Genomic DNA, 13,307 nt, shown 5'->3' with positions numbered 1-13,307 from the left:
GCTAGCTCAAAATATGCTTTTAGGGGATATTGATTATTTTAAGCTAGTTATTTCTAAGAAACAAAAGACTCAGAGAAAAATCTTTGACTTTCCCCCTAACTGCCTAAAATAATTTAGGGTCTCTTTCTTTCTCTGCAGTTGTTTCTTTCAGCTTTTCCTTAATACCCCATCAGACTCCCATTCTGACAGCTTCCTTTCCCTTTACCTTCTTCCTTGTCTTTTGCCTAAATGTTCTCAAGCATATTCTCTTCTCTTGAGGACTTTGCTACTTTATTGCTAGGACCATGACAACACTTTCAGGCCTAACGAGATACACCAATCCACACGTCACTTGCCTCACCTCAGCTATAGCTATGGTTGAGTCTCATTTCCAGTTGCCACAAACCAGCAATACCAGGAAGGGTGCCTCAAAGATATAGACTGCCACCTGGTGGCCTACTGTGAAAGAGATCTGGCAACATCAACAGGCCTGAAGGTGGATTTGCGAAAGCATTAGATGCGGGCGGAACCAACAGTGTTAACTCTCTTTTCTTTGGTGATAGCTTTTTCTCTGACTGAAAATATCTTCCCAAATCTACTTCTCTCAAAATTCTGTTTATCTTTCAGAGTCTAGCATAAATGCCACTTTTTCCATGATCCCCTTTCTGATCTTCCAACTTAAGAGTATCTCGCTTCTTTAAAAGTACCAATGAATAGGTTCAACATTTCATTTGTACCTCTTATATAGCTTCTTATTGCCTTTTCCAAACTATTTCTCTCCTCTAGTTCCTCAAAAACTCAGCTCCTTTGAAGTACGTGGCATCAGGATACTACAATCATCTAAGGATCTCCTGGGGCACTTCCCCTCATTCCCTGGAAATTAAAAAACCTGATTCATTCTCTTGGTTACACCACTCCTACTGTTATCATTGGTGACTCATCATCCATGGAAATAATTTGTCCCATACGCTGGCCTCTGTTTCTTGTCCATTTATTTCAAATCATCTTGTTTTCCTCAGTCACTTATTCCCATGGTGACACCCTCGCTCTGGTCATTAATAATAAATGCACTCCTTCTAAAACCTATATTTCTTGCATCTCACACTGATCATCACCTCCTTTCTAACAATTTGATAGAAGTAGGATCTCTAAACTATTAATACCAATTTTTCACTGCCCACCACTCTCCTTCAATTTTCCACATCACCCAACTTAATTTTTTTTTTTTTAAGATTTTCATTGGGGAAGGGGAACAGGACTTTATTGGGGAACAGTATGTACTTCCAGGTCTTTTTCCAAGTCAAATTGTTATCTTTTCAATCTTAATTGTGGAGGGCACAGCTCAGCTCCAGGTCCAGTCGCCATTAGTTGCAGGGGGCACATTCCACCATTTCTTGTGGGAGTCGAACCAGCAACCTTGTAGTTGAAGAGGACGCACTCCAACCAACTGAGCTATCCAGGAGCTCAGCGGCAGCTCAGATCAAGGTGCCCCGTGTTCAATCTTAGTTGCAGGGGGCACAGTCCACCATCCCTAGCGGGACTCGAGGAGTTGAATCTGCAACCTTGTGGTTGAGAGCCCACTGGCCCATGTGGGAATCAAACCAGCAGCCTTTGGAGTTAGGAGCACAGAGCTCCAAATGCCTGAGCCACCGGGCTGGCCCCTCTTTTCACTTTCTTGCTAGTGTCTTTTGAAACACTAATCTTAAATCCAACATACCTATCTTAAATCCAACATACCTATTTTTTCATTTGTTGCTCACACTTTTGGTGTCATATCTAAGAAACCACTGCTGCATCTAATATCACAAATGTTTACATCTATGTTTTCTTCTAAGAGTTTTATGATTTTAGCTTTTACATTTAGGTCTTCTATCTGAGTTAATTTTTCTATATGTTGTGAGGTAGGGGTCTATCTTCACTCTTTTGCTTATGGCTATCCAGTTGTCTCTGCACCATTTATCGAAAGGACAGTTCTTTTGCATTATCTTGGCGTCCTTGTTGAAAATCAGTAGAACATAGACACATGGGGTTTATTTCTAGACTCTCAATTCTATTCCATTGATCTTTATGTCTAACTTTGTCAATACGTGGTTTGTAAATATTTTCTTTGAAGCCTGTCTTTTGCAGAGTAAAAGTTTTTAACTTTGGTAAGGACCAATTTATCTATTTTTCTTTTTTTTTCTTTTTTGTTTTTATTTTTCTTTTTTTGCTTTTGATTTGAAGCCTCTGCCTTTTTGTGTTAGGTTGGTGCAAACATAATTGCGGTTTAAAAAGTTAAAAATAATTGCAAAAACAGCAATCAGTTTTGCACCAACCTAATAAATAAAGTTTCACTGTAGCATAACTATGCCCATTTTTGTTCATAATGTCTGTGGCTACTTTAACTTATAAAAGCTGACTTGAATAGTTGAACAGAGACCACATGGTCCACAAAGCTTAAATTATTTATTATCTGGCTCTTTACAGAAGAGTTTGTTAACCACTTGCTCTAATTTGATGAGCCTTTATACTCCAGGGCCTTTACATATGCTGTTCCCTCTGTCTGAGCCACTTTTTATTCAGATCGTCTTCTTATGGCTGGCTTATTGTCATTCAGCTTAGAGAGGCCTTCCCTGACCACATTATTTAGAATATTCAACCCTACCCCAAATTCTACAATCAATGTGTTTACCTTGCTTTATTTTTCTTCATACAACTTATCACATCCTTCACTAGAATATAAGCTCCATGAGGGCATTCCCTGGACCAATAGTGCCTGTCATCTAATAGTACTCAAGAAATATTTGAATATATAAATGCATCATAGAGAACTACCACATCTTTCCAGATAAAATAATTCTACTTATTACCCCATAAGTTATTTTGTTAGAGGAACAATACTTGAATAAAAGAACAATATGTCTGATCCTCATCATGATTTGTGTAAGTGATGTTTATGTTTACGTGTTATTTATCTTTATGGTATTCTCTAACGTATCAACCTGAGGCGTGACATAGGGCTAAAGAGCAAGGATTTTTGAAAGTCTTTAGATTTGTTTTCTCTGTATTCCTTTCTGATCTCTTCTTAAATCTGAACTGAAATCCAATGGGTGGATAATAATGCAGGTTATCTTTTTCATACGATAATCAAATTTTCTTGAATCCTTGAATTTTGAAGTTCTTGATGTGTGTACTAGGGGAACAATGTAGAACAGAGGAAAGGAAAGAATTTTGGTATAAAAACATTGGTCATAGGTCAACTCTAGCATTCACTAGTTGTGTGACCTTAATAACTTAAAATCTTAAACTTTGATTTCAGATAATAATATCTGCTTCACAAACCAATATATGTAAATAATAATAAATTCTCAGTTATTTAACATCTTCTATGTGCCAATGTGAGGTAACAGAAAATAGATATATTGGTCTCTGCCCCTAGTTCCTGGCTCAGAGCTCCTAAAATCCTTGCAAATTCCTAAGTGATGAGAGCACTAGGAGCATCTTTTGTTACAATGAGGTGACTCTGGGTGGGTTCCTGGATGGCTCCTAGAGGGGCCTGGTCACCAGAAAGGTCAAGCAATGATCAGAAGCTTGGAATTTTCAACTCTGCCACCCATCCTCCACACGATCATGCCTACATAAGGAAGCTTCCATAATATCCCAATAGTATGGGTTCAGAGAGCTTCCAGTGCTCAAGAAATATTACATCCACACTGGGCCAGTGACATACCTCAGCTCCATGGGGACAGAAGCTCCTGCTCCTGGGACCCTTCCAGACCTTGCTTCATTTATCTCTTCATCTGTATCCTTTATCATATCCTTTAATAAACTAGTAAACATACATGTTTCCCTTAGTTCTGTGAGCTGCTCTCACAAATTAAGAGAACTCAAGGAGGGGGATCATTGGAGCCTCCAATCTTTAGCCAGTTGTTCAGGAAGAAACAGAGGTGATAGCATGGGCTTGTAACTGGCCTCTGATGTGTGTGTGAGTGTGTGTGTGTGTGTGTGTGTGTGTGTGTGTGTATGTGGTGGGAGGAAGAAGTCTTGTGGGGCTGAGCACTTAACCTATGAGAGCTGATGCTATCTCTAGATAGGTAGCATCAGAATTGAATTAAACTCTAAAACACCCAGCTAGTGTCACAGGAAATTGCTTGGTGTGGAGAAAACCTCCATACAATTGGTGACCAGCAGTGAAATGTTTTGTGTGAGTAGTAAAAGAGATTCACAGGATAGAAAAAAGTAGAGAAGCACTGGGTTTTTCTTACATAGGGAGGGAAAAAACTGAGCTTTTTCTTTTACACCAAATACCTTGCTAAGTGCTTAGAATATATTATCTAATTCAATTGTCACAATAATCAGCAAAGATAAATGTCATCCAAAGAGCTATTTATAGTGTCTGGCTAACAAGTATGAAATAGGACAAACTTTCACAGCCATTTGTATATGGCTATGTCAAAATGGCCTTCTCAAAAGTAAATTCACTGCTTTTAATGCCAGTAAAAACAGCAAGAACCATCTTAACTTACACTTAAACTTGATTCCCACCAAAAGTAAGGGGACTCTGTCCTTTAATTTCTGTGTTATTCGGATTTTCACAGGGTTTTAAAATAAAACAATAACAATGATATCTGATACCTTAATAATGATAAGGTTGGCATAATTAGGAAACCCACTAATTACAGAAGTAGAATATCCTATAATTTTTGAAATGGAAAACAAAGTAACTCTAGTCTTAAGTTGTCAAATCTAATTATTAACTTAAATAAATATGCAGCAGGGGGAGCTTGGTGGGGAGCTGGCGTGGGCAGGAAGCACAGAGGCTTTGGTCTTGACTGGTAGAGGAATGAACACATTTTAATAAAGGATCACTCTGACTAATTTCTGTTTCGTATCTTGCTCTTTCAGTGGTTCCCCTAAATGCCTTTTCAAAATAGTCTTAACAATTGTCATGTAAAGGTATCATCTTTAAAACTGTGACTTTTTAGATTTTCCAAAAGATGGAACTTTTGCAAAATGTGCTAGCTAAGGAAGAGCAAGTGTACCATCTCTACTTCCTCCAGCTCTGCTTCCCTTAGTATGGACCGTTAAAAGGTGCAGGAAAAAATCTGGCAGTCTGAGAAGACAGCCATTCAGGATACCAGTGAATTCCCAAAGAACAAGCTTATTTAAAGTCTTTCTAGATGTGGTCATGTGTAGGCAAACCTGACTTCTGGCAACATGTGATTCAGCCACCAGATGATGCCTACCCCATTCCAAGGCTCACACATTAGTTAATACCTTTCTGTGCATCTTCCTCACAAGGCTTTGCAAGTTGTATGACTCAGTTATACTCCAGTGTTTGCTCTGTAAGAACAGTTCTCCCCCCCTCTTTCTTCCAGAACAGTTCTTATTATTGTGCACATTCATGTATTACTCAATATTACTCTTCACACCTATACGCCAAGGAGATTCCCTCAAGAGCAGTTGTGTATGATTTTACTGAGGCCTGTTTCCAATTATAATGCTGAACATGGATATTTTGTCATTCTTATTATTCTTCATAACATTAAAGCACAAAATGCCACAAATAGCAAGTACTAATTCATTGTGAATAGAATGTGGGGATGTACATAGTCTATTGGTTGCAATAATTTCTCCCACCACCATTTATGTATGTATGTAACACATTATCAAGACGACAAAAGTTGAGGAAGATGATAGGTATTGTGATTAACACAACTATGACAAAAACAATTTGATACCGATCTGACATACATTCTTAATACTCACATCCTGTTTGTTGCTCTCCATCTCTCTGCAATACTAAGAATTGACTCTCCCTCCAATTCCTCTTCAAGGTACTGCTTCCTGTAAATTGTAATTGGCTAGTTATTTATTTGCTCTACCTACTTAAGCTCCTTAAGAGGTTGTGACTTAGCTTCCTAACCAATGGGCACACTAATAAATACTTGTGGAAGAAGGTGAAACCTCATATAACTCTAATGATGTCTTAGATTAACACATTTCTGGGGTCCTCAACAAAGCTCTTTCCATTTCTTTAGTAGCCAGTGTAAAGAATTCTATCAAGTTATGGGTTCTGGAAAAAGAAAAGGAAAAGAGCTGAATATGTTGAAAACAGAACCTCTATATTTTGATTCATTGCTCTGTCACCAACTAACACAGTCTCCCCATCAGCAAAATGAGCAGGGATTGGATTAGGTGATCCTGCCATTATAAAATTCTGTGACTTAATGTAACTTATTTTGCCATATAAAATTGAAAACATTTGAAATAACCACTGCCTCATAGTTTTACCTTAGCCTAGACTCCCTCAGTGGAATGGGAACTCATGATTCTGCTTAACCAGTTATCAAGTCTGAGTCTGTTTCCTCTTCTACCAGCTCTCCTGACTTGGTTGGACAGTTCTGAGGATTCGCTGAGATGCTGTATATTGAAGCACTAGTATTATTTCCCAAGTTTACTTGGAGGAGAATTAGAACAGATCATTCTTCTGAATATTCCACAGCCTCCTTAATATTTTGTCCTTTGCATTTCTCTCTACAACGTTCCTATTCCCAGTTTCATCTCTCTTCTTTCCTTTGTCTGCTACTTCTTGTCTTCTAGGTCATCCTCTTTTGGGAAAACAAAAAAACTCCACAACTCTTTCAACTCAAATAAATATTTTCTTAAAAAGTGAGATGCTACTTACTTATTTGTAAAATTAACTGATCTGAACTATTCTTGAAAACCAAGTTAAATTCTAAATTTAGCCAATGTTTTAAACTGGGACAAAGTTAGTAATATTTTGCCAAGAGCACTTGGGACTCCCCTTCTCTCATACTGCAGGAATAAAGCACCAAATGAATTCAACACTGACCGATAACTTTCTAAGAAAATCACAATTTTCATCTTGCAAAAACCTACAAAGCTAATTTCATTCACATGCTACTTAAACTTCTGGTAGACATCTTTCAAGGCCAACAGTTTCCTCTTCTTTAGTCCAGTTTCCTCTGCCTGGATCACTCTTCTATATGACTCCCTCACTTCCTTCCTTTTGACCAGGTCTCTGGTCAAAATACACTTCCTCAGAAAGGACTTCTCAGACTCACCCCTTCTCCTTTCCGGGATTTTATATACTGGTCTCTTCCCCATTCCCTACTACGTATGTATTTCTTTCATAAGATGTATCACTGTCTGGCATTTTATGATATATCTGTGCATTTTCTTGTCTGTCCCTTTCTTAGAATGTAAGCACTAGGGAGGCAGGGACACTGTCTACCTCGTTCACTGTGGGATCCACAGCACCTAGAGAAGGGCTTGGGACACAGTAGGTGCTCAGGAAGTAACAAATATTCTCCCCAATACCCCGATGCTACTTGTTAATTTCTCCAGCGCCACAGGACTCCTCCCTTAGCCCCACCCAACTCTGAGTCACCACACCGCTACCCGAGCCCAGCTCGGATGCTCTTTCTCCCACCTGCCGGCCACTGGGACAGCGCTTCGCACCCACCACCTGGACCTGGCAACTGCGGTAGGGCCCTGAGGCTCCGCTCAACCGCCCATCTCCGGGGCCACCCACACCTTTCTGATGGTTCCCGGCCGCCGCGCCCGGGAGTGACAGTGACCGGGCCACTGCGCATCTGCCTGCCGCTGAGCAGCCGTTAGGATCCCCGCGCTGCTGCGAAAAGCCAAGGATTCTGTTTGGAATGATCCGTTGACGTAGTGGGAAAACGTGACTCGATTTATCCGGCTCCCTCCGTAAGCAAGACGCATGCGCCGCCCGCGGTATGAGCGAGGGTGCGGCTCGCAAGTCGCGGCCCCAGAGGGCCCGCCGGACTTCTCACTTTCACACCCAAATGACCAGGCCTGCCGCAGCCGTTCGTCCCACCCAGCGGCCCCTCTGGCGTCTTCCCGCGAAGAGACTGGAGAATCCAGTTCAGCGAACCAGTCCTGGGCCCCATCATCCTTAACATCGCCATTAAGAGGATGCTGTCATTTCTGTTTTGAGATACCCATTCCCTCACACAGCCCTTCTCCCCCTATCCCCTCACCCTTCCAGCCTCCCTGCCCTGAGGTCCCGAGATAGTGCCTCCAGATATCACAGCGGGGCGAGCCAGACTCAGGGCTGAGAGGCCAAAGGCAATGTCTGGTAGTCCTTTTGAACCCAGTAGCTCTTTTATGAAAAAACCCAATGCCTTTCCCTCCACCTCCTGGAAAGAACTTTTTAAGGTGTTGGGGTTAAGAGCACTCTTTAAGGTGTCCTCTGCTGCCTCGTTGGTGCTGTACAGGGGAGGGAAGGGCCCCAAGAGACAGAACACAAAGGTATTTTGGAGGGATTGTTCTCCCTTGAACCTAATTATTGGGTTCATCATGATAGCATAGCTTTCAGTAAAAAGTTGAGTCAATAGTGACAGGGTTTTAAAAAAAGTCTACATTGCACTTCTCAAGAGACTATTCCGGGCAGGCCCTATGGCTCAGGCGGTTAGAGCTCCACCTGTCTAACTCCGAAGGCTGCAGGTTTGATTCCCCACATGGACCAGTAGGCTCTCAACCACAAGGTTGCCAGTTCGATTCCTCGAGTCCCACAAGGGATGGTGGGCAGCACCCCCTGCAACTAAGATTGAACATGGCACCTTAAGCTTAGCTGCCTCCCGGATGGCTCAGTTGGTTGGAGCACGTCCTCTCAACCACAGGTTGCCGGTTTCGACTCCTGTAAGGGATGGTGGGCTGCGCCCCCTGCAACTAGCAACGGCAACTGGACCTGGAGCTGAGCCGCGCCCTCCGTAACTAAGACTGACAGGACAACAACTTGAAGCTGAATGGCACCCTCCACAACTAAGATTGAAATGACAACAACTTGACTTGGAAAAAAGTCCTGGAAGTACACACGGTTCCCCAATAAAGTCCTGTTCCCCTTCCCCAATAAAACCTTTAAAAACAAACAAAAAAAGAGACTATTCTGGTGACCAGTGACCAATACACACATGAAAAGGTGTGCAACTTGTCATCAGGGAACTCCAAATTAAAATGAGATTCCACTGCACACCCACCAGAATGGTTCAAACAAAAGATGAGAAAAAGGAAAGAAAGAGAATGCCAAACAGGGGAGGGAATGTGGAACATCCCACACTCTCCCACACTGTTATTGGGAGTGTAAACTGATAAATTGGTGCAGTCACTTTGGAAAACTACTTAGCAATATTTATTAAAACAGAACATATGCTTATCTTATGACCTAACAATTCCACTCTAAGGTATATGCTCAACAGAAATGCACACATATGTTCATCAAAAAAATAGGTACTGGAATATTCATCTCAGCAATATACATAATAGCGTCAAACTGGAAACAATCCAAATGTTCATTAAGAGAAGAATGGATAAATACATTATGGTATATTCACACAATGGAATACTGTACAACAACATGGTGAATGTAGTACAGTGCCATGCAACTATATGGATGAATTTCACAAAATTGAGTGAAAGGAAGCAGGTATAAAAGAGAAGATACTAAATTATTCCATTTCTATAAAGGTCAAAAACAGGCAAAACTTATCTGTGATGTCATAAATCTAGATTGTGGTTACTCTTTGGGCTGTTGTGACTGGAAAGGAACATAGAGCTTCTGCGGTATGTTCTGTGAGTTGGTCTGAGTGCTGTTAACTTCGTAAAAGCAATCATCCAACTGAACATTTTTCCATACGTGTTTTACTTTAAGATTTTAAGGGAAGAAAAATCCTGTTCAAGTTTTCTACTATTCAACATAACATTCATTTTATAATCACAATACACAACTCATTAGTAGGCACTATGGAGTCCCGGAAGGATATTTCTGCTTCCAGGAGTTCATAATTTAAGAGGTAGCACAAACATAAAAGTCATTTCTTGGGAATCGTCTTTGATACTAAGCTAACTGCTAGGGAAGTCCAAAATAGTTACTTTGGAAGAACGTTGGAGTAAAGAATATGCATCTGGTCAGAGTTTCTGAGTTAGAAGGGATCTTAAGATCCGCATAATTACTTGTGGGCAGGGGCTAGGGTGATCAACTGTCTTAATTTCCCAGGACTGAGGGGTTTCTTTTAATGCTAAATCCAAGATAGTCCTAGGCAACCTAGAATGGGCGGTCACTGTAGCAGGAGATGCACCTGATTCAATCTTTGAACTTGTTGAAGTATCTAACACAAAGTCTGGCACACAGAAGATGCTCAATAAGCTCAATGAATATTTGTTGAAATGAAATCGGGGAAACGACAATAGAAATAAGGGCACCTACTCAAGTGATGCCAGTTGTTTTTAGGAGGGGCAGAAAATTGTGATAAATGTGGGTTAGGACCAGGTTGAAGAGGGCCTTTTATGAAATGAAAGTTATGGTAGACGGTAGTAATGTCTTTATCTGACAATATAAAAAGTTCTCTCCTCTCCCCTTATGTCCCTATTGGTTTATAAATGAAAAAGTCTGAAATAGACTTTTGCTTCATTCTTGTGCTGCTTCTGAGAGTCCATTCATTCTACTTATTACCAAGGAAAATTTTTAAATGTAGTTCATATACACTTGTGATGGATATGGCTGACCCATATTCTATATACTTTTAATGTGCCTTCCTGTACTGCAGAGGCTGGAAACCCAAAAATTATATTTCCCAGACTTCTCTTGCAGCTAGGATTATTTATAAATTTTGATCTATCAATAATTTGCACACCCAAGAGACTTGAAAAATAGAAGTGAGGCAGGGGCCACCTCCTGGTTGCTTTGGTTGTGGCTGGCCAGTATGGTCATGGGATGTTGGGTTTTTCTGCAGCAGTCTTCCAGCATCCCTTCACGTGGCCACTGAAGGATGTTGAAGTAGTGATAGCAACAGTAGCTTCCTGATTCCTGGATCACAACTAGGGTACTGTGTTCTTGAACTCAACAGTTTTCAGCAATAGTCTTAATTCCTCCCCTTTATGAAACTTCCCTGGTGGGAGAGTTTTAGTAGTGTCATTCTTGGAGCCATTTCTGAATGGAGGAGCAGAGACCTTGCTCCTCCAGACCTTCCCATGATTTTTTTTAAAGCATCCATGTCTCTGTATTAAGGTGTTTTCTGTTTAAAACAAAGTGGTTTCTGTTTATTGCAACCAACCCTGACAGAATACCTGACTGAGCAATAGTAAGTACATTGACCCTTCTATGCCTCTACCAGCCCCTCCTATACCTCTGCCCTCCCTTTTCCTCTTGTTTCCATAAATGCAAAATGCAGTATGATCTAGTACTTTCATCTCTGTTTTCTGAGGACTTGTAGCTGTTCCTTGGGGTTCTAGAGAGAAAAGAAATGTTTGATTACTGTTTGACAAGAGGGTGTTAGGGGAGGGGAAAGCAGCTAGGCTCCAAGAGGTTGAAGATTCTTTTGAGGTCTAAAATTCTACCATCTGACTCAGTGTCTCATAAGTTTTGCAGCTTCTTTTATGCATTTGAGATTAAGGATGAAACTAAGGAACATTACATGGTAGGAGGAAGTAAAGCGGGATTGGATTACAGGATAGTTAACAAGATTATGTGGTCTCTTGAGGGTGCTTATAACTTATTTCAAAGGTGTATTAACCTAGATGCACAGAAACAATGGACAGAGCTTGTTTAAGACAAAGGTAAAACTTTTACTAAAAGGTTACATGCCCAGGGTCTGACTACCCACCATGACTTGCCCAGTTAGTAATTTATGATCAGATCAGCCTGTGAGATTACTTACCATAGAACCCCTTTTTACATCTACAATTTTTACATGCTGGAGGGTTGGAATCTGTGATTAGGAACAATGACAGTTTTTTTTTTTCCTTCCTTAGATTTGGAGCTGGGGTTTAACTTCTCTCAGAGACAATTTCTGCTTTGGCTTATTGGGGATCATCAAAGGGAAAGTGACTGCTATCTGTGCATGAATTATTAACCTAAAAATCATTTTGTATGTTTCCACATAATTCATGTAACAGTAGGAATGTGGATGAAAAATGGGGTTCTGTGGAAAGTAACCTCACAGGGTAATTTGATCATAAATTACTAAGTGGGCGGTCATGGTGGGTAGCCATGCACCCCGCATATAACTTCTTTAATAAAAGGCTTCTTTTTGCCTAGGTTAACACACCTTTGAAATGCCTTTTCATACCCCTCCTTCTAAAGCAAGACCACCCTTAAGAGATCTTAACCTATAATCGGATCCCTTCCTTGCTTTCTCCCACACTCATGATAATCTTCCTTACATTCCCTCCCTAATTTCAAATGCATAAAAGAAACTGCCAACTGTTATTCTCTGGAGTATTTGATATCTTGCTCCCAGGCATATGTCATCAGTTTGGCTCAAATAAACTTATAAAAATTCTCTACATGTTTGGACCTTTTTTACATTGACAGGGACAAAATGCACTTTTCTCTGATGAATACAATCCTTAAAAATTTTCTTAACAGCTCTGTCTCTCCCCACTTCTGCCCTTTGGCATAAGCAACATATACCTTATTATGCAGAATTATTTGTAGCCTACTAATAATTTTCCCATGGTACTTTCATTATTGCAAATATAGCTGCCTCATATTCCTCCCCTTATTTCTAAACAATTGTCAAAATGATACTGAAGAGCCAGGAAGAGCCAGGATGATAATATTCTCTTGAAAACGATCTGGCTTAGAAGATCATAAAAAGATGGGATCGTTTCGGGTAAACACAAGACATCTGTTACTGAATCTTGACCCATCGCTCTTGCAGGGTCCTGTAGTGGGGATAGTTATTATGCTAATGGGAAGTTCTTACACTGTTCACTCAGCTTCAGAGCACAACTTTTATACCATGTTAAAGCATTACTGAAGTCTAGCTATAAGAAAAAATATAGATTTGGAAGGCAAGGGTACACCTATGCTGGGAAAAAAGTGATTCCATAATTTATAGTATAGATGGTATTTCTCAATACTCAAATAGTACGTCCTTCCTACATTTTAATCTCAGGTTGAAGATTAAACACGCTATTTTCCATTAATTGCTTGTAGAGGACATCTTTTCATCTAATCCCATCTGTCTTTTCAATCTTTCTCAGTAGGCAGGTTGAGGGGAAATCCGCTTTCAAATTTTAAAGGCCTTAGGGTGTTAAGGAGAAAATGGTAGCATTTTCACAGGTGGATAGCTTCCCAGGTGGGTCTGGGAAGTACATCTATAACACAATTTCTGGCTGGATTAACCCAGGTGGTGAGTGTGAAACATTTCTCCAGGATCATAAAATTGGCACAGATACCTTTAAAAACATATTCTAAAGGTCTGGCATCTTTAAAATTTGTCCAACGTATTTTATAAGTCTTCTCATTCTGGTTTGGTTCAGATCACCTACTATGTACCCCATAGTGCCAGGAACCA

The 13,307-nt window shown here is 40.4% G+C and overlaps 1 protein-coding gene across 1 annotated transcript in view; it reads right to left on the bottom strand.

The window, feature by feature from the left end:
• Positions 1-7,697, bottom strand: part of SLC2A3 (solute carrier family 2 member 3) — a 60,615-nt gene extending 52,918 nt beyond the window's left edge. Inside the window, exons 1-2 of the mRNA XM_081061083.1 lie at positions 7,519-7,697; positions 5,728-5,805 (exon numbers count right to left, since the gene is read on the bottom strand). Of these exons, the coding sequence (XP_080917209.1) occupies positions 5,728-5,748 (21 nt within the window). The 5' untranslated portion in view covers positions 5,749-5,805; positions 7,519-7,697. The remainder of the gene's footprint in view (positions 1-5,727; positions 5,806-7,518) is intronic.
• Between the last annotated feature and the right edge of the window lie 5,610 nt (positions 7,698-13,307).

Source organism: Rhinolophus hipposideros (genome assembly GCF_964194185.1).
Source record: "Rhinolophus hipposideros genome assembly, chromosome: 9".
Classification (NCBI taxonomy): domain Eukaryota; kingdom Metazoa; phylum Chordata; class Mammalia; order Chiroptera; family Rhinolophidae; genus Rhinolophus; species Rhinolophus hipposideros.
This window is presented reverse-complemented; position numbering and strand designations above follow the sequence as displayed.